We start from the raw sequence: 18,986 nt of genomic DNA, 5'->3' as shown, positions 1-18,986 counted from the left end.
AAGTTATGAATCTGGAGAGACCAAGGGTGTTCTGTTGGTCCTGAGTGGTGTCACTGTCAGATGGTGATCTGGGGATGTGAATGTTGCAAATGAGTTAGAGGCACAGAAACCAAGTCCCAGGTTAGTCTGCCCATGTGGGCTGTCCTGCTCAGTTGCAAGGAGACTCCTCTGGGAGTTATTAAACTTTTTCTTTTTTTCTATAACAAAAAAGGCATCTAGATCCTGCAGGCCTCATTTAATGGCAATTAAGTTTTTAGGAAAATTTAGCAATTAACAAAACTGACCTTGTCTACATTCACCCCGATATTCAAGACTCTGTAGATTTCTGTTCCCCCACTCACTTGTTGACTCTGGGTTAGTTATGTTTAACTGCTACAGAGCAGCACTTCCACAGCAAGGTATTTTTGAGCCTGATCCTGCAGATTGTTAACCATCAAGTAAATTCAAAGTCTTAGTTTTGATTTTATGCAGAAGTCTTATGTTTTCTAGGTCAATATATATGACTGTATGTGAGAGAATGTTTTTCTTTTTTTTTTTTCCTCATAGTATTTCCCCACTAAGTTGTGTACTCCCCACAGCCCTTAACAAGCTTGGAGGAAGGGAACAAGTAGAGTCCTCACCTGCAGCTTTACAGATAAATTGTCCCACTAGAGTGTCCACTCCTGTCCAAAAGGGCTTCCTGATGTATAGAGATAGACTTACAGCTGAGGACTCCATTTCCATGCTGCACATGTAATTTTCCTGTTATAACAGTACAGCTGGTCACGTATTTTGCATTTTTCTTGACCTTAAACTGCCTAGGAATAGGTATATCCACTTGTATCTCAACAGCTTCAGATGCTTCTTGCTAGGATTGTCTGTACAGGTCAGAACATTCCCTGAAATGAAATACCTAGAAAGTATTCAAACCTATATTTAGGAATATGAATTGATGGCTTGCTTTTTTTTTCTTTTTTTTGTTTTTCCCTCCCCTGGAAGGATGTAAAACAGATGCTACCACCACCAAAATCAGTGACAACTCTGATTTCTCAGCTCCAACAGGAACATATGTCCACTTTCCAGTTTGAGTCCTTTAGTTCCACAGGAGCAAAAAAGGGAACAACATAGAAAATACTCAATGCCTGATCCAAAGCATGTTGAAATGTGTGCAAATCACTATCATGGGCTTTGGATCAGGTCCTAAGTAAACTAATTCTTGGATTGTCACCTTTGGCCATAATGACCCTTTGTTTTGCCTTTTTAATGATAAATGATTATGTTATAAAAAGCCTTATGTAATTTCTGGCATGGTTAGGCATCATAAGAAAGGTGTGTAATCTTAGAAATGCTCTAGCTAGTTTCTTGGGTTGTGTAACAAATAATTATGGAATCTCGCAGAGTCTTGCTTCATTATTATACAGCTTCAGGCTCTTACCCCCAGTGGCTTTACATGCTTGTTAATATTTAAGCTATCTTGTAGCTTGGGTAATTTGTAAGGAGTTTTTTTTGTTGTTGTGACTGAAGCTAGTATTAAGCAAAAGTAGTTGTTGGAGGAAAGGGGGAAAGATGTGATGGATGATTTGTTCTTCTGAAAATCCTTTTCCTTGTTTTAATACCTTTTGGCTCATTCAGAGATACAAATATGAACTAGAAAGCTCTTCCAAAACCTTCCTTGTGTGCTTCTCTAGCTAATCAGGAATACATAGCACTGTACTTCTCAGCAGGTTGGGCAATGGTGAGCACTTAGTTTTGATATAAAGAATACTTTGGTATAAAATACAGATCACTCTCAAAGATGGTGGTTTTGCCCACTAAGACTAAAGCTCTAGACAAATACTATTAAAACAGAGGAGGTTTTCTGACTGCAGAAAGTATCCAGACTCCTAGAAAGGACAGATAGAATTTGGTCAACCTTTGCTGTGAAAAAGGTGGACAAGATAGCTCTTGTCTCTGATTTTGCCCATCTTGCTTAACCATGAGCTCTTTCTTTGACAGCTCTAGTCAAAACCCAAGAACTTTCTAGTTACTTATTCAAGACATCTGTGGTCTATCTTCAGGGTCAGAAGAACAGATCAAAACCAGAAACCTTTTGTGGAGAATTGGAGTTGGTCTTTGGCAGGCCAGAGCTTCTGCTCATATATGTGGTAGACAAGGTTTCAAGAATGGAATGTGCAACCATGAAAGATCCTGGTATGGATGGAATGGTGGGGGATTGCCTGGAGGGATTTCAAACTTGACTTATTGTTAACCTCACTCTCTCCCACCAGCTTTTGTGGTCTTCACAGGGACCTGAGGACAGCACGTGCTGCATGCTCTGCATGCTGCTTGCTCAAAGGGACAGAGCTGGACAGCCCAATAGTGATGGCATAGACAGGTCCAATCCTCCCTACCAAAGCTGATGTCTGGCTTTTTGAAAGAGAGCAATTTTAATGGGGAAAAAAAAAAAAGAGCTTCAGGTAGGCTCTGAAACAACATTTACCACACAGGAGTGCTGCTTTGATTTTCCTAATGGGAAATAAAAGTTCAGACTGAGCTGCAATTGGAGAAAACAATAGCAACCAGTAAAGGTATTTTGTTCATGATTTTCAGCTCACTTGTGTTTGCATGAAATGGGTCCTTGGTATATTCAGCTCTCAAATCCTGTCTGTGGTTGGAGGCCTCCCAGCCCTGAAGCTTTTGCCAACCACCTCTACTTCTACAAGCAAGGTACAGTAAAGAATCACAGAAGTTCAAGACTGGAAGAGACCTATAAGATCATCAAGTCCAGTCGATGTTCTAACTGTTCAACTAGATCATGGCAGCAAGTGCCACATCCAGTCTTTTTTTGAATTCTTCAAGGGATGACGACTCCACCACCTCACTGGGTAAATGATTCCAGTATCTGACCACTCTTTCTGTGAAATATTTCCTTCTTAATTCTAACTTACATCTCGCTTGACGCAGCTTGAGACTGTGTCCTCTTGTTCTATCTGTTGTCGCCCGGAGAAAGAGGCCGACCCCCAGCTCACTACAGCCACCCTTCAGGAAGTTGTAGAGAGTGATGAGGTCACCCCTTAGTCTCCTTTTCTCCAGGCTGAACAACCCCAGCTCCCTCAGTCGCTCTTCGTATGGCTTGTGTTCCAAGCCCCTTATTAGTCTCGTTGCCCTCCTCTGGACACGCTCAAGTAACTCGATGTCCCTCCTAAAGTGAGGGGCCCAGAACTGGATACAATACTCCAGGTGAGGCCTCACCAGTGCCGAGTACAGGGGAAGAATGACCTCCCTGCTCCTGCTGGCCACTCCATTTCTGATACTGGCCAGGATGGCATTGGCCCTCTTGGCTACCTGGGCACACTGCTGGCTCATATTTAATCGACTGTCAACCAGCACCCCCAGGTCCCTTTCCACCTGGGCACTATCCAGCCATTCTGTCCCCAGCTTATATCGGTGCAGGGGGTTATTGTGGCCGAAGTGCAGTACTTGGCACTTGGACTTATTGAACTCCATCCCGTTTGATTCTGCCCATGCGTCTAACTGTTCCAAGTCTCTCTGGAGAGCCCTACACCCCTCTAGCAGATCTACACTCTTTCCCAATTTAGTGTCATCAGCGAATTTACTAATAAAAGACTCTAAGCCCTCATCCATATCGTCAATAAAAATATTGAACAGAACTGGCCCCAACACAGACCCCTGAGGGACACCACTGGTGACTGGTCACCAGCTGGATGTGACACCATTCACCACCACTCTCTGGGCCCGGCCATCCAGCCAGTTCTGAACCCAGCAAAGGGTATTCCTATCCAGACCACGGCCAGCGAGTTTGTCTAGGAGTATGCTCTGGGAAACAGTGTCGAAGGCCTTGCTGAAATCCAGAAAAACAACATCTACAGCCTTCCCTGCGTCCACTAGCCGGGTTACCTGATCATAAAAGGTTATCAGGTTAGTCAGACATGATCTACCCCTCCTAAATCCGTGCTGGCTGGGTCTGATACCCTGGCCGTCCTGCAAATTTTGCATGATGGCACGTAATATAAACTGTTCCATTATTTTGCCAGGTGTAGAGGTCAGGCTGACTGGTCTATAATTGCCAGGATCTTCCTTTGCACCCTTTTTGTGAATGGGTATCACATTGGCCAGCTTCCAGTCATCCGGAACCTCACCAGTAATCCATGACTGTTGGTAAATGATAGAGAGTGGCTTTGCAATCTCATTTTCCAGGTAGAATAAGGTTCACATGTATAATCAGGATGAGGGATAAATTTATCAAGACTCTTCAACATATTTCTTGTAAGGGGATTTCATGCAAGTGTGAAGTTAGGAGTGAAGAGCTTTGGGCAATGGTTGCAAATTTCTCCCAGATGGCAGCTACAGTTGATCGTGCGGCCTGTTATCAGGAGACACTTTTGTAATAAAATAGCAACATGTCCTTCTTCACATGACAGAAATCTGAAATTGAGCTGAAAAATTTGAGTTGGGCTCAAAAAGTGACAGGACTGATTTGATAAAAAAGGTTTTTCAGGGCTATTAAGCACAAAAGTCCTGTTTTGATTTAGGAATACCCTAATCTTCATGTAGAGTTAGGAAATGCATGAGACTATATTTACCTCCTGTTGACCATTCCCTAAGCTACAGAGAATAGGTGTACTGGAGATAGGATCTTGGACTAACCAAAGTTCTTCTTTGATATAGGACTGGCAGAGTTTTGGACATATCTGAAGAGATTTTGGAATTGCACGACTTCCTATGAAAAGATGCATAACATTTCTCCCAATCGAGCTTGGTGTTCCTCATGACATTTTCCCACCAATTACAGGTCAATTGGAAAGCTCTATACAGGTTTGTTGTAAATTTGGACTTTTAGTAAGGTATATTTCAGCTGCATGGAATGTGCTGGAGTTCTCCTGGACAGAGCAGCCAGGGAAAAGCTAATTCACCTGGCAGGCCATGCTGGTGGTAGCCCAGCAAGTCTGTCCACCCTGCTTGGGTCTTTCAGCATCCCATGCAGGAGCAGGCTGGGAGATGTTCCAGAACTCACAGGTTCAAGTGGAGCATGTGGGCCCCTGGGGGGATGAACAGCACCGTCACCTGTGCCACTTGTGGTGCAGGTGCATGCTGCTGTCCAGAAGGACACATTCCTTTGCTTGCCCACATCAAAAGGATGGATCCCTTCTTCTCTGTAGCATGTGGGTCTTGCTCTGATTGCAGAATAAGAAACTGGCTCTGCAGGTCTTTTCTCATACAAAACCTTTATTTTTTTCATGCTCCCGTTTGCACCAGTGAAACTTGGGGATTTAAGACCTGTACTTTTTTCTAGTTTTGAGCTCTGTGTTCATAATGCAAATATGGCCATGTTTAATCCATATTTCTGCTCTGTCATATTATACAGCTTTTCACCAAGACAAACTTGTTATTTCTGTGAATATATATTTATTCACTGAAATATACATTTATTTTGAATCAATATATATATTTATCTCTGCAGCCATAAAAATGTTATGCTTTCATTTTCATATAAGTGTAAAAGGTGATTTGCCAAATAATTGACGGTTGTACTTGTAGATAATATTTTGATGTCTTATTCAGGTTGTGTATTGATGGGCTCTTTGCTATTACTTTTATTGGATGATATTTAAAAAAAGATTGTTGGTTTTTTCCTCCTCATTTTGTGTGGAGCTACTAAGTAAAGCAGGTACTGAAGTAAATCAAGAAAATGAAAAGTTTTGACAGTGTTGATCAGATCTCTGAAAAAGAAACCAAAATTGAAATATGAATAATTTAAAATAAGATATTTTTTCCCTTCCTGACTGAAAATCAGATTCTGGTTTTGTTCTCACTATAACTTTATTTTAATGAGAAAAAAAATTTAGCTAAATATTTAGTTTTTCCTGTATGTTCAGTCTGTAGAACTAACAGAGCAAGGAAAAAGCCTTATGCAAGCAGGGCCACCAGTCAGTTCTCTACCAGTCTGTACATATAAACACCTCAGAGTTCAGGTACGTTTTCAGCCTGATATGGGTGATCAACACAGTATGGTTATCATGCATCAGTGCAACTCGTACAGTAGTTGAGTTTACATGATAGAAAATGATGATAACATATCTATGCATTGATGGGCAGGAGGGAACCCCCAGGGCTCAGAGCTATACATGGTGATAAGAGTGTTTAGGTTGGAAGCTTATAAACCTTTAGACTTGTGACTGATATGGTGTCAGGCAGAGCTGCAGCAAGGCCTTCAGGAGACTGAGTTGTTTCCTCCTCCTTTCCCAGGCTCCTTCCAGCAGCTGCTGTGTTTGGCAGCTGATTGTCCTGAGAGGCAGCAGGGGTTGGCAGGGCTCGGACAAAGCTTCTATCTCTGCAGACATCCTGTGGGGTAGTTTTAGTTGGAACATGAATCCGTGACCCTGTGGACCTCAGGATTGTCTCCAAGGTCCTAGTTCTCATTGATTTTCCTCTTCTTTGTTAAAGAATGATGTGTCCTTGTCCAAGAGTGTGTGACTAACTCCTGCCTATCATGACTCTCCCTGAAGAATTAGTGTGTATTTTGAAGGCTTAAGTGGTTTTGTTCTGCCCATTAAGGGGATGTGCCCTTGCAAGACCTGGTCTGTCAGACATTTCAGGGCTGCTCATTGATTTCACCTCCCACTGGAGTAAAAATTCTTCTTCTATCTATGGTAAGGATGGCACTGCATGTACTTCTGGGTATGAGGTGGAATTCTCTGTCCCATGCTGAGAACCTCAGAAGAAGGGGATGCAGCCTGGCCCATGGTAAGCTCAGCACCCTGAAGTCCCTCTGGCTCCTCCCAACTCGCTGCCATAAGGTTGTGGTCATAAGGCTCTTTGAAATAAGTTGAAGATCCAGGAAAGCAGTTACTATGCAAGTGATCATTCTGTTCAGCATCTAGAAATCTCAAATTTGGCTGTTATAAGGCAAGTTTAAAGAAGTGCAACAGAGAAATATGAAAATATATAATAAATGATCAGGTGAAATTTACTTTTAGGATTTCCTGGCTTCGTGCCAAAACAAGTCTCCTGCTCAAAACAGAGTTCAATGTCAGAGTTTGAGCCTTCTAATTTGAACACCTATTTGGCCTTTTAATAATGCAGGGGACACAAAAATGCCCCTTCATGCCTCTGGTTGCTCAATTTGGCTGGGGTTTCCCATTACCTTCTTTCCCAGACTATTTATAGAATAGCAATTAAGATTAATGTACAGCTGCTCACATTTAGTTCCTGGCTCAGCTGGGTTTTGAGCCACTCCCAACAAGAGCTGAGTGACTGGGATATTTAATGTCCATGAGAACTCCTGCTGAAATCAGCTGGAGCCATCTGTCATGTAGGTAGATACGTGCCTATCTTGAAAACAAATGGACCTTTTTTACTTTTTTCACCATTGTGAAATATAATTTTGAGGCTGAAGTCAAACAGAACATACTTCTGAGTCAATCTATGGAAATGTTTTCTGTTTTTCTCAGTCTATTTATGTCATTGAATGGGAAATTTATCAAATAACTAGAAGTGACTTCACTATGTGCATCCAATTCTAACCCAGCCCTTTTGAGGGGAAATATCCATACAACTCAAGTATTTTTCAATTGTTATGAAGTGATGAAATGCAGTGATGTTTTCTCTACTGCCTGCAAGCTTTTGTGGGTAGGATGTGACTGATATGAGTAGAAATTTTAGCCATGGTCTGGGGGCTGCATGTGCCACTTTGAGGAACTTACTCCAGTAATAAGTGCACGACACTCAAGTTCTTTCTGTGATGGAGATCCTGTGATAGTCCTGGGCTGCACTTTGTGTAGTGGGGGCTGATAGATCCAGGCTATTGGCACAATCCCTGATCATAGGATGTTACTTGCTGGCTTTGTGTCAGGGGATATGGATGGATGGTGCCTACAAAAGCAGCCAACCAAAATAAATTGAACTCGAGCAGTGTTCAATCCTGTTTTGCAAGCAATTAAATAAGAATGAATATGATGATATGGCTTTGTCAGCCCTCATCACATCTGGGAGACCTGTAGGCTCCAGCCTGCTAAGCCAGACTGCTTGTGCTGGTAGGAAGAGCAGAACTGTGCCAAAGGGAAGGGTCCCACGGCTCAGATTATTATCTGAGCTAGATTCAAGTCTGGGTGCCTGTGACTCCTCAGAAATTGCAAAACCTCATTTCTTAAGGATACTATGACAGAGTGTGCAAGTCCACAAGAGCCCTGCTTTTCCACAGCAGTGTCCCTTCGATTAGAATGGATTCTGGTAAAGTAACACAACTGTCTGTGTTCCTGATAAAGCTAACTACCAGAAGTACTCAAAAAAAAAAAAAAAAGGCTTCATTTACAACAGGTTTCTATATATCCTGACACCAAGCTGGCTGAAAAGAAATTAAAGACTTTAGTTCTCCCATGTATATGCACATCTATAATACTGTGACTTTAATATTTAAAACATTCATTCTTTTCCAGAGGTTTTTATTCTCACTTGGAATAAACCTCCTAACTTCCACTGAGTCAGGGCCCTGAAAACAATTTTGCTTTTAGCTCTACAAGACAGTTTCCTTTCCACAACAACTAGTTATATTGGATGGTGCAGCAATCCTAGAGGAAGAGAAGTGTGGTCCTTTAATTTAAATAGTTCACTACACTGATATGTGCACTGAATTAAAAGGTGCTAAAATAACGGTGTACACTGGTCCATTTATAAAATTTATTTGCTTTAAGATGTTTTATTGTAGAGGCTTTTTTTAATGTAATACATAAAAATGTGAAAATAATTACTAATTGCTGATACCACACTGTATCAGCAATTAGCAATTAGACCCGAATAAAAAGGCTTTTATGGCATCTTAGAGTAAGACAGTAAACTACAGCTTTGGCTAATTAGCACATAGCCCTAGAACTATATCCCATGCTCTTCTGTTATACAGATTTACTCCTCCAACTAACAGGCCTTTGGCAGCACTGCAGTGTTCACAAACCTGTGGGTGATCTGAATGACTTCTAGCTGCTTCAGTTGTTTCCTAGTTTGAGTCATCTCTACCCTGTAGGAAACCCCAGCACAATTCCCCAACATTTAAATCAAGCTATGAAAATTTACACCTTTCACTTCTTTTCATACAGACTATCTCTTGGTCTTGAGGTTTCAGCTGGGCAAGAAACAAAATTATGTCTAACATAAATTTTCCTGATGAAAACATTAATTAAAGCTTGGGTAATATTACAGTCCTTGTTCTAGTTGTTTGTAGTGGATAGGAAGATATTATAACAACAAGATGGTAGTATATGTTGATTGTGTCAAGTCACCTGCTCAGAACCTCTCATCTGTGGTGCTAGAAATAATAATGCAAAGAGGATATTCTCCCTTGCATCCACTGGTAACAGTATGGGATAAGGGAAATTTATTCCCAGCAAAGAATAAAACCAATCTTCTTTGTATGGAATAAAGAAACGGGGAGCAGTATCTAGTACCTGTGAACAGGAAAATTCTAACCTGAGTTCTCCTTGGGAGCTCTGACAAGTGTTTTATCTTGTTAGCTGTGGAAGACCCAAGAATTTCCCAATTTCCTTGGGAAATGGCATGAGTAGTGCTATATGGTGATTTTGCTTTGGCCAAGGTCTCAGCAGCGACATTGCTACAGGATGAGTGGGCTTTGGTTTAGGAGCTCTGACTAGACAAAATACAGTTCACATGCTTTATTGTCCCAATTTAGGATCTGGAAGGACAGATGCTGTCTGTTAGAGACTTGGGGCAAAGCTCTCTTAGCAGAGGATGCTAAGGCATGAGGAAAGTCTGTGGCAAGTTCTGTCATTTTCTGCCCAGTGTTTTGTAGACTACATTCTAGGGCAAAATTGTTTCTCTTTCCTTAAGGATAGCTTTAGATAAGAGCAAGCAAGAAAAGCGAGCAGAGGAAAGTGAAAGGGGAAGACTGTTTCTCTGACTGAGCAAGGTTGTTGAAATGTTACACTGAAGTGGTTTTTTTTTTAATGATTATTGCTGAGAAGGTTGAGTAACTGCAGTCTGTACTCTGTTGTCATGTGTGATCCTGGCTGCTTTGAACATAATTTATAACTTCTTTGTCCTTTTTTAACCTGCTTCTTCTGGAGCTGTGGGGCATGGGAAGAGCCTGATATGACTCCAGGTATTGTGACACAGAAAACTATGCCTTTGCCATGTTCTTACAATTAGTCAGAAAGAGATGATCCAGAGAAGTTCAGAGAAACACAGAAATGACTTGGGGGCTTCCTGGACTGACTTACGAGGAAAGAATTGGGAAAGTTGCTGCTGTACATCTGTAGAGTTCTGCTAAATGATTAATGGGGAATGTGATGATAACATACAACTAATTGAGGCTTGTGTAAGCCAAAGTGAGGGGAATTACTCTGGTGCTGTATGAGGATGAGTACTGAGCACTTACTACTGCATTGAAGATGGCTCTGTGAAGTACCCAGAGCAGCAGCAGTTGCTTGGTGCTGAAAGAGAACTGCATTATACTCTTGTTTCAGGAATAATACTAAAAATCTACTGCCACCTGGTTATGCAACTTAAATAGTCTCACAAAGAAAACCATATCTTTGTAGGGTTTCCTCTTCATTGTTTAGGATGCTTTAAACATAGCTACTAAATAATGCCTTGCTTCAGAAGTTATTAAAAATAGACTGAAAGAAACTGAACTGGAGGGAAAGTAACTGGGCAATTCCAAAAGATGTTCATGTCCACATTTTTTATACATTCTTATTGAAAATCTAGTGAAGCTATTTCTGTAGTAAGATCCTGTGATTTTAAACAGTAAATGCTGTGGAAGAAACTGAAATGGACAGTTTGGTGTCATAAGTCTGGTTGGAAGAACCATAGGCAGTCTCTGAGGTTTAACAGAAAATTGTCTTTTCAAAAATTCAAGATTGACAACTTCTACTTGGAATGTTGAAGTTCATCTGCCTGTTTGTAACAGCTACTGAATAAAGTAATAGGCCAGGAAAATGGAGTCCCAGGTTTCTGCTGAAACACCGATATCTTTAAGACAGGTAACTTAAAAATCTACCAAATAAAAAATGAATTTCATAGAAGCAGTCTTATTGAAGAGTCCTCCCAGTAAAGTATCCTGGGATACCTCAAGGACCTACAGAGTGCCTGTAGTTAGGCCCAATTTGACTCAGGTATGTTATCCATTAACACTATTTCTCTAAAGTGGACTAAAAATACTTTAGCAATATTAAGGATAAACAAGAAGTGTACTATTTACGTGAAGGGTTACTAGCTGACTGACAGATGTTTTTGGAATTATACTCCAGTACCAAATTATGACTTAAAATAACAGCAATTCAAACACAGTTAAAATAAACCCATTGGACCCTAAACCAGCTAAATTATACTTATTAAAACATTTATGAACACATACTGCACATAAACAGGTGTTCTGTGAATAGTTATGATCAGGAAGCAACTACAGCGTAATTTGGAGAACTGAGTGTCAGCCTATTTTTCTTGTTTTTTTCCCCTCTTACATGTTTTTTCTACCTTGTACCTGGGTCCCACATTCTCTGCTCAAGACTTTGTACTGAGGACTGGAGTTGTATTGCCCCATCTTGAATATTCTATGCAATTAAGGAGGGGAAAGAACCCACAAAAACATTGCTTTTCCCCATAGCAGAGGAGGCTATTAGTGTGCCATGCTGCTTGGAAAAGCTCTGACATTTTGAAACAGGTCATAACAAAGAAAACAATAGCATGGTGCAAGAGCACAAATGTGTAATGACTGTGTTCTCTCAATCCTTCCTCATGCTCTCCCCCTCTGGCCCTGGAATGGAGGACAGAGGCCTAGTCCATCCAGATGTATGGAGGTATAACTTCCCGAAGGCAACAGCAATGTTCACCTCCTATGCAGGGCTGGAGACCATGTGAATTAGTAGCTTTCTGAAGCTGTCAATAGATAACCTGAAAAATTATCATTAATATGTTTGCATATTTAGGAGGGCTTGTGTGTTCTGTAGCCATTTGTCTGATTTTATGATAGGGTGTTTGCACTCCATAGATGTCTTCTCTGAGGCTGATTTTGAGGCTTCTGAGAGTCAATGAAGACAATTTAGTCAAAAGGAAAATGTTTCCTCTTCAGGATGTAAACAAAAGATGGAACTGTATTCACCCCATCATTAAAGAGCTACTGTAGTGCTCAGCAAAATTGCAACAAGCACTCTTGCCAAAATCACAACTTAGTGCCTTGAATTTGGCTGGAGGTGGATTTCAACTTTGTTTTTGTCTACTTCGGACTTAAAAGGCAAAAACCTGGCACAACAAAAGGACTGACTCTCTTGCCTGTTATTAAATGAAACGCCTCCCCCAGCCCAGTGAAGAGTTGTGCAAGATGTGGGCTTTGGTTAGAAGCACTACCCTTCTGTGTAGGGCTGTGCTTGTTCTCCTTGCTCTTGTGTAGGAGGTTTCACCTTGGGCTTCTTAAGGCATGGTGTGAAAAATGAAGGCCCTGTGAATCTGAGTCCTTTGTATGTGCCTTTTCTGGGGTGGAATTTCTTTTTCTAAGGGTCTTCTGTTCCTGAAACATCCAGCCCTTAAGAATCACCATTTTGAAAAATGGTTTGGGGAAAAAAAACCTGCTAATTCCCAAGACAAAATTCTATCCAATTTCTTTTTAGCATCTAGTATGATACGAAGGGCAGCACATTTTTCCTCAGAAGCCTTCTTTAAAGATCTGTGTTAAACTGAGTTTTGTAGCTAGCACTGCTGTGCTGAGCTGGCTGTTGAATAAAATTGATTTCAGTGGATTCCTTCCTGAGTAGCATTATGGATACTGATGGGATACTTATGCCATCTTATGGGTGATTTGGAAGGTAAGCTGAAAGCAAATTTAAGGCTTCATCAGATCTGGATGGTGAAAATTTGGGTTAATTAATCTGATGGGAAAATAACAACCAAAAGGCTGTCCTGCTGGCATGCCTCCACTGAGATACAAGAGTTAAACACTTTGCCTCCACTACAGAGGAGACTAGGCACAGTTTTATTGCATTATACTGCTGCATGGACTCTATGTAACATGCAAGCTGTTATCTACAGATCACTTTTGCAAGCTTATTTCTTCTAGGATTTACTGTTTGGCAGTCATGAATTCCTCAAATGCACAAAATTCTGCTTAAACATCTCCTTTACATTGATTTAGTTTTATTCCATTCAGGAGAAATTTAGGCAGTTCTGCTGCTCACCAGGCTAAAATCTGAAGATATTTAGGAAAGTGGCTAGAACTAACATTATTCAGGTAACCATTTTAATCACTATCTGCCATAGTTGGGGCAGGATATGGAGAAGCTGCCCAAAATATTTGATGAAAATATTTTGATTGTCAGGTATGATTTTCCCCCCTGCTTTAAAGCACATTTAAACATTCAAGCCTGAAAGAAATGAATCAGTTATAGGGGGGAAATGTCTCAGGAACAAAATATATTTATTTGGAAAGCTAAATCTTTCCTCAAAAAAGTGCTTAAAACCAGAGCCTGGTTTGAATCTCGATTCACATGCACTTCTGCTCGGGCTGGTGTTCCCATTGAGGAAACTGCAGTGGAGTTGGAGCAGACAGCATGGGATATTTTCAGGTCCTCTCACACGGTGACACAGACTTGTTTTGCTCCCTGTTCCTGTCAGGCTTTCTTTGCTATTGACCTGATTTTTGCCTGCGCAGTGTGTAAAAATCCCTCAAGTATCGTCACAAACGCACCCATCCAACAAACATGCTGCGGGTGATGCACACACAGGTAGGACTAAAAGGCCATGGCGCCAAAGTGTTGGCTGGCTGCTGATGTGTCAAATATCACAAGGCAAAAGGCTTTGTCTCTCTTCTGTCACCCTGATTTATTAGACGTTAAAAAAGACAAAGTACCCAGACACACAAACACCGCTGTTTTGGGAAGGTCTGTGAAACGGTTAATGCGCTTGTTCCACACAAAAATGCAAAGTGTCGGTTCTCTGATTACCTGCTGCTGGAAAGTGTTTGGACAGGTGCTGTGTTTCACCAGCCGTCTGTCAGGGCTGACAGCTCGGATTTATGGCCGCGTACCGGGGCCGGCCGTGCCCAGCGGCCGGCTCCGCTCCGAGCGGCGGGCGGCGGCTGCGGGCCGGTCCCTGGGGGCTGCGGGCCGGGGGCTGCTACGGGCCGGTCCCTGGGGGGCTGCGGGTCGGTAACTGGGGGGCTGCGGGTCGGTCCCTGAGGGGGCTGCGGGGGCTGCGGGCCGGGGGCTGCGGGCCGGGTGCTGCTACGGGCCGGTCCCTGAGGGGCTGCGGGCCGGTCCCTGCGGGGGCTGCGGGCCGGGTGCTGCTACGGGCCGGTCCCTGAGGGGCTGCGGGCCGGTCCCTGCGGGGGCTGCGGGCCGGGTGCTGCAACGGGCCGGTCCCTGCGGCCGCTCCGCCCTCCCGCCCGCCCGGCGGGGCTGCTGCGGTGCCGCTGCCCTGGGCACAGCGGGGCCATGGCATCGGCACTGCGGCTTCTCCCTGCCGGTGCTCTCGTTCGCTCGGAAGAAATCAGCCGGCGTGCTCTGAGAAGTTGCGCGAATGGGACAATTCCCGCCCAAAGGTCAACAGGGGGAAATTCGTCTCTTGCCGCCTCTTAGGAGGATGATGCTCGAGCAGGAGGAGGCGGAGAAGACCCTCCCTACCGAAAGCCGCACAGCCCCGCCGCCGAGCGGGCTCCGGACAGCAGCCGATACCCGCCCCCTGCTCCCATCGCCCCGCACTGGGGACGCTTTAAACCCTCATTTCGAGAATCTGAGGGTATCCGAACAAGGGCTAAGAAACGACCGCGAGGACCCTGTTACTGTGCTGTTGACATACGTTTCTCGACATACCAAAAAATGGAGTTTCGTAGAAGCTGAATACAGAATAGAATACTTGTTAACAAGGGATATATGGAACTCTGTGGGCTTTTTTTCTCCTTTTCTTTTCTTTTTTTTCTTTTTTCTTTTTTTTCTTTTTTTTTTTTTTTTTTCGTAAGTAAAAAGCTCTATGTCATCCTGCTTAAGCATACGTTTATACACAATTCACCCCTATTCACACTTAAATGCATCCGATTAAAATACACACTTGTGGCTATAACAACAAATTCCGCTTTCCATCAAGGTACTTCTAATGCACCCTGAAATATGACCTCTACAGATGGACAAAAGCAAAAGATACTAGGAGCTGCATGCTAACAGGTCATATGGACTCCTATAAAAAGAGATGGTAAAATACAAGCCAGAGGAAAGAGCAGATTATGGAAGGGTAGATTAATATTTGCTCAGAGCCTTGAAGGCAGAGTGATGTCGAAACAGTGTGTGTGTATGTGTGCGTGCGCGTGTGTACATAAAAACCAATTCCTTCAAGGGCTGGATTACTTCATACATTAGTCACTAATCTCTCACAATGTTCTGATGGATGTTATGGTCTGAGCTTAACGCACCGTGAAATCTGTTTGAGCTGTATTGAAACAAGTCGGTGTTTTCGGCCGCAGATTGTTCTGTTTAAAGCCTTCCTTTCACAACACACCTTTGCTATTCGGAATAATTTTTGCGAGTAGGGTAGAAGACAGCCGCTGAATCTCAGCGCTGAGGGAAAAAGAGGTGGGAGAGAAACCAAGGTCCGAAATGGGTGTAATTGAAAATTCTCCTTGACATCGTTTTCTTTTTAGGTAACCTGTGTTTGCAGAGGACTTGAAGGGGAAAAATCCCGCCGATTTTCATACTTTAAAAAGTATTAATTAAAACAAGCAACCGAACAAACCAGCCCCGAATGATCATTTCAGCATTTGTATAAACTCTTCGAGTTCGGGGACTACACTGATTTTAATTCAGCAGCACAGGCGGCTAGCCCCCTAACCTTTCCTTTTCCCGATTTAGCCTTTCTGAGGCTTTGCTGATCACTTCTGACAACACAAATCAGCCTTAACACAACGCCCGTCGGGAGAAGGCAACGCGTGCGAACTTTTTATTACCAACAGATCCTCCCCAGCTTTCAACCGGCTGAGGATTCGCCCGCTGTAAGTGCCACCGGGGATGTCTCCACCAGAAGTAACCGGAGCTCGGTAGTGCCAGCGACCTTCCTGAAGCGAGTTTTCCTCGGACCGAGAGATGACAACAGGGTTACATGTCGCCTGCTGTCCTTCGTGGAAAAAATAACAAAAAAACCCGCCAAAAACAAACAAACAAGCAAACAAAAAACCCCAAACCAAACCAAAAAAACCGAGGGGAAGGGAAAAAAAAAAAAGGCAGGCAGAAGGCAGATGTCCAGGATTTTCACAGGCTGCCCCTACGTCAGGCGGTTTGCCTGCAAATCTCTCCGTCAGCATTTCTGCAGGGCTGAGCCCCGGCGAGAAATTCTGATTTGACTCGAGGAATTGCAGAGGACTTTCATTCCTGGCGGCAGCCTAAGAGGAGAACCTCTCATGTCCCTGACTAAAATAAGGCGGGTCCATAGGTGGCACCTCTACCCGCCGGCAGGGATGGGGATGAAGGGGCGGGCAGCCCTGCTGCCCCCGCGGGCCTGCCGAGCTTCTCGGTCAAGGCTGTCCCACGACAGGCTTCCCTCCCTCACGCCAGCACAGACAGCACGCTCTTCTCCTTATTACCGCCTTTATTTAGGGGGCAGCTTTTATTCGGGGGAAAGGAGAAAGGAAAACATGGTGGCCGAGCGTCAATAAAATGCACACGCACATATATTACATACAAACACAAAAATAAAATACGAAAAAAATTTACTCTTCTCTTTCCAGTAGCAATGGTCTTGGCCACAAACGTAGAACGCCAGCCAGTACAGGACATAACGCCTGACATTTCCTTGAGCCCTTTCCCCTCTCCCGCCCCCTCCAATAATTAATTTAAAAAGCTGCACTCTCTTTGTGTTAAAAACACTACTTTTATAAATAATTTAATATCCTCCCTTCCCAGGAAATGCCAATTGCCGGACAGGAGAAAAGGTTTCTTTTGGCACAGTGATGCATTGCTTTGCAGTACAGACCTACGGCTCCTCAGCAGACCCCGGCCCCCTCCCCGACTCTCTGGCTGCTGCTCCCGGCCCCCTCCCTGCTCCCCGCCCTCCCAAGCGCACAGCGCATCCCCAGCGGCCGCCACCGCGCCCCTCCGCGGGCACCCCCGCCCTGCTGCCCCCGCCTTCGGGAGCGGGAGATGTGGGGACAAGAGAGGGACACACAAAGGGGATGGAGACGGACTGGCTTAAGTCAAGTAGTCTCAACGAACAGTAAGAAGCACTTGAGGCTCATGGCTTTGTCCAAACCGACAGTTGTTTGATTTTTTTCTATTTTTTCCTTTTTTTTTTTTTTTTTTTTTTTTTTTTTTTTTTGGTTTAAGTTAAACCCACTGTCATTTCACTAAGGCACAGTCACCGAGGCTTTTGCTTGGAGGCTGCGGTCGCCTCTGGAGTTTAAAGTGCGGGATCCAGAGCCTCCTCCTTTCCCCCTCCACGCCTCCCCGGGCAGGTCCCTCGCAGGGGAGGAGGGGGGCTCCATTAAGCCAGCGGGGTCTCCACGGCGTACGGCTGGAAGGAGGCCGAGCCCCCCGCCGCCGGCGGCAGCGGCCCGGCCAGCCGGAGGGGCGCGTACAGCGGGGAGCCGGGCGGCGGCCCCCGCCCGCCCTTGGCCATCCCGCCGTGGAACAGCGGCGCCCGCGGCCGCTCCGCCAGCGGCGCCGCCTCCCCAGGGGCCAGCGCGGGCCGCACGCCCCCCAGCAGCAGCGGCGGCGGCGGCGGCGAGGGCTCTCCCAGCCCGTAGGCACAGAGCTGCAGGAGGCCCCCGCCGTAGAGGGCGGCGGCGGGCGGGGGCTGCGCGGCAGGTGGGTAGGGCAGCAGCGGGTACGGGCCGGGCAGCAGGTGCGGGGGCGCGGGCGGCGCCGGCCACAGGAGGCGGCCGTGCGGGGCCGGCGGCGGCTGCGGGGCGGCGCGGGGTCCTGCCGGCCGCTGCAGGAGGCTCTCGATGGCGAAGGAGCTGGAGAACTTGGCAGCGCCGCCGCCCGCCGGCCGCGCCCCGCCGCCCCCCGCCGCCGCGTCCTTGGCTCCCGGCGCGCAGTGACAGGGCGAGGAGGCGCAGCAGCACTGCGGGGCAGCGCCGGGGGACGCGGCGCCCGCTCCGGCCGCCTCCTGCGGCACTTGCGGCGGGACGCCGGCGGCGGGGCGGGCGGGCTGCGGCGGCGGGGCGGCGCGGCTGAGGCGCTTGCGGCGGCGGCGGAAGACGCCGTCGGCGAAGGTGTACTCGCTGCTGGGGTTCAGCATCCAGTAGTTGTCCTTGCCCCAAGGCCGCGCCGGGTCGCGCAGCACCTTGACGAAGCAGTCGTTGAGGGAGAGGTTGTGGCGCACCGAGTTGCGCCAGCCGGTGTAGGCGCCGCGGAAGAAGGGGAAGCGGCTCATCAGGTAGTCATTGATCTCGGCCAGGGTCAGGCGGCCGCCGGCCGAGTCGCGGATGGCCATGGCGATGAGCGCGATGTAGGAGTAGGGCGGTTTCGGGCGCCGCGTGTAGGGCTTCCCCTTGGCGCTCTCGGCGGGCGGCGGCGGCGGGGGCTGCGGCGTGGGGGGCGGCGGCGGGGGATGCCCCGGCCGCCCGGCCCCGCCACCCGGGCTGTTGGCCGCGCAGTCACCGTCCGAGCCCAGCTCGCTCTCCGCCGGAGCCGGGGAGAGCGAGCCGCTGCCTTCCTGGTCGCTGCCGGCGCTCAGCTTGTCCTCATAGTGCTGCGAGAACACCTCCAGCTTCATGGCGGCGCCGCCGCCGGCCCCCCCGCACCCCGCGGCTCCGCTGGGCGGGCGCGACCCCCGCCCCTCGGCGCGGCCTCAGGGGATGGAGGCGGGAGGCAGCCGGGTGACCCAGCGGCTGCTGTCCCCTCGGCGGCTTGGACAGCTCCGCGGCGGCAGCGCCCGCCTCAGCGCCGCTCGGTGCCCGGGTCGCTGGCAGGGGCCGGCCCCTTCCCGGCCGGTGGGCGCCGGGGACGGGCTGCGGTGCCCTGCCGCCTTCGGGACCGGGCGATTCCTCCGGGCTTCCACCTCCTTCTTCCCCACTGGGGTGC

At 46.4% G+C, this 18,986-nt stretch overlaps 1 protein-coding gene across 1 annotated transcript; it reads right to left on the bottom strand.

Annotated features, from left to right (window-relative positions):
• Nucleotides 1-17,217: 17,217 nt before the first annotated feature.
• On the bottom strand, nucleotides 17,218-18,678 carry FOXQ1 (forkhead box Q1). The gene has a single exon (XM_059478463.1). The coding sequence runs from the start codon at nucleotides 18,676-18,678 to the stop codon at nucleotides 17,443-17,445; it is 1,236 nt and encodes a 411-aa protein (XP_059334446.1). The 3' UTR covers nucleotides 17,218-17,442.
• Nucleotides 18,679-18,986: the final 308 nt, after the last annotated feature.

Source organism: Ammospiza nelsoni, chromosome 1, assembly GCF_027579445.1.
Source record: "Ammospiza nelsoni isolate bAmmNel1 chromosome 1, bAmmNel1.pri, whole genome shotgun sequence".
Taxonomy (NCBI): Eukaryota; Metazoa; Chordata; class Aves; order Passeriformes; family Passerellidae; genus Ammospiza; species Ammospiza nelsoni.
This window is presented reverse-complemented; position numbering and strand designations above follow the sequence as displayed.

Coding starts and splice junctions, on each gene's coding strand:
- FOXQ1 (XM_059478463.1), bottom strand. CDS start 18,678: ATGAAGCTGGAGGTGTTCTCGCAGCACTATGAGGACAAGCTGAGCGCC.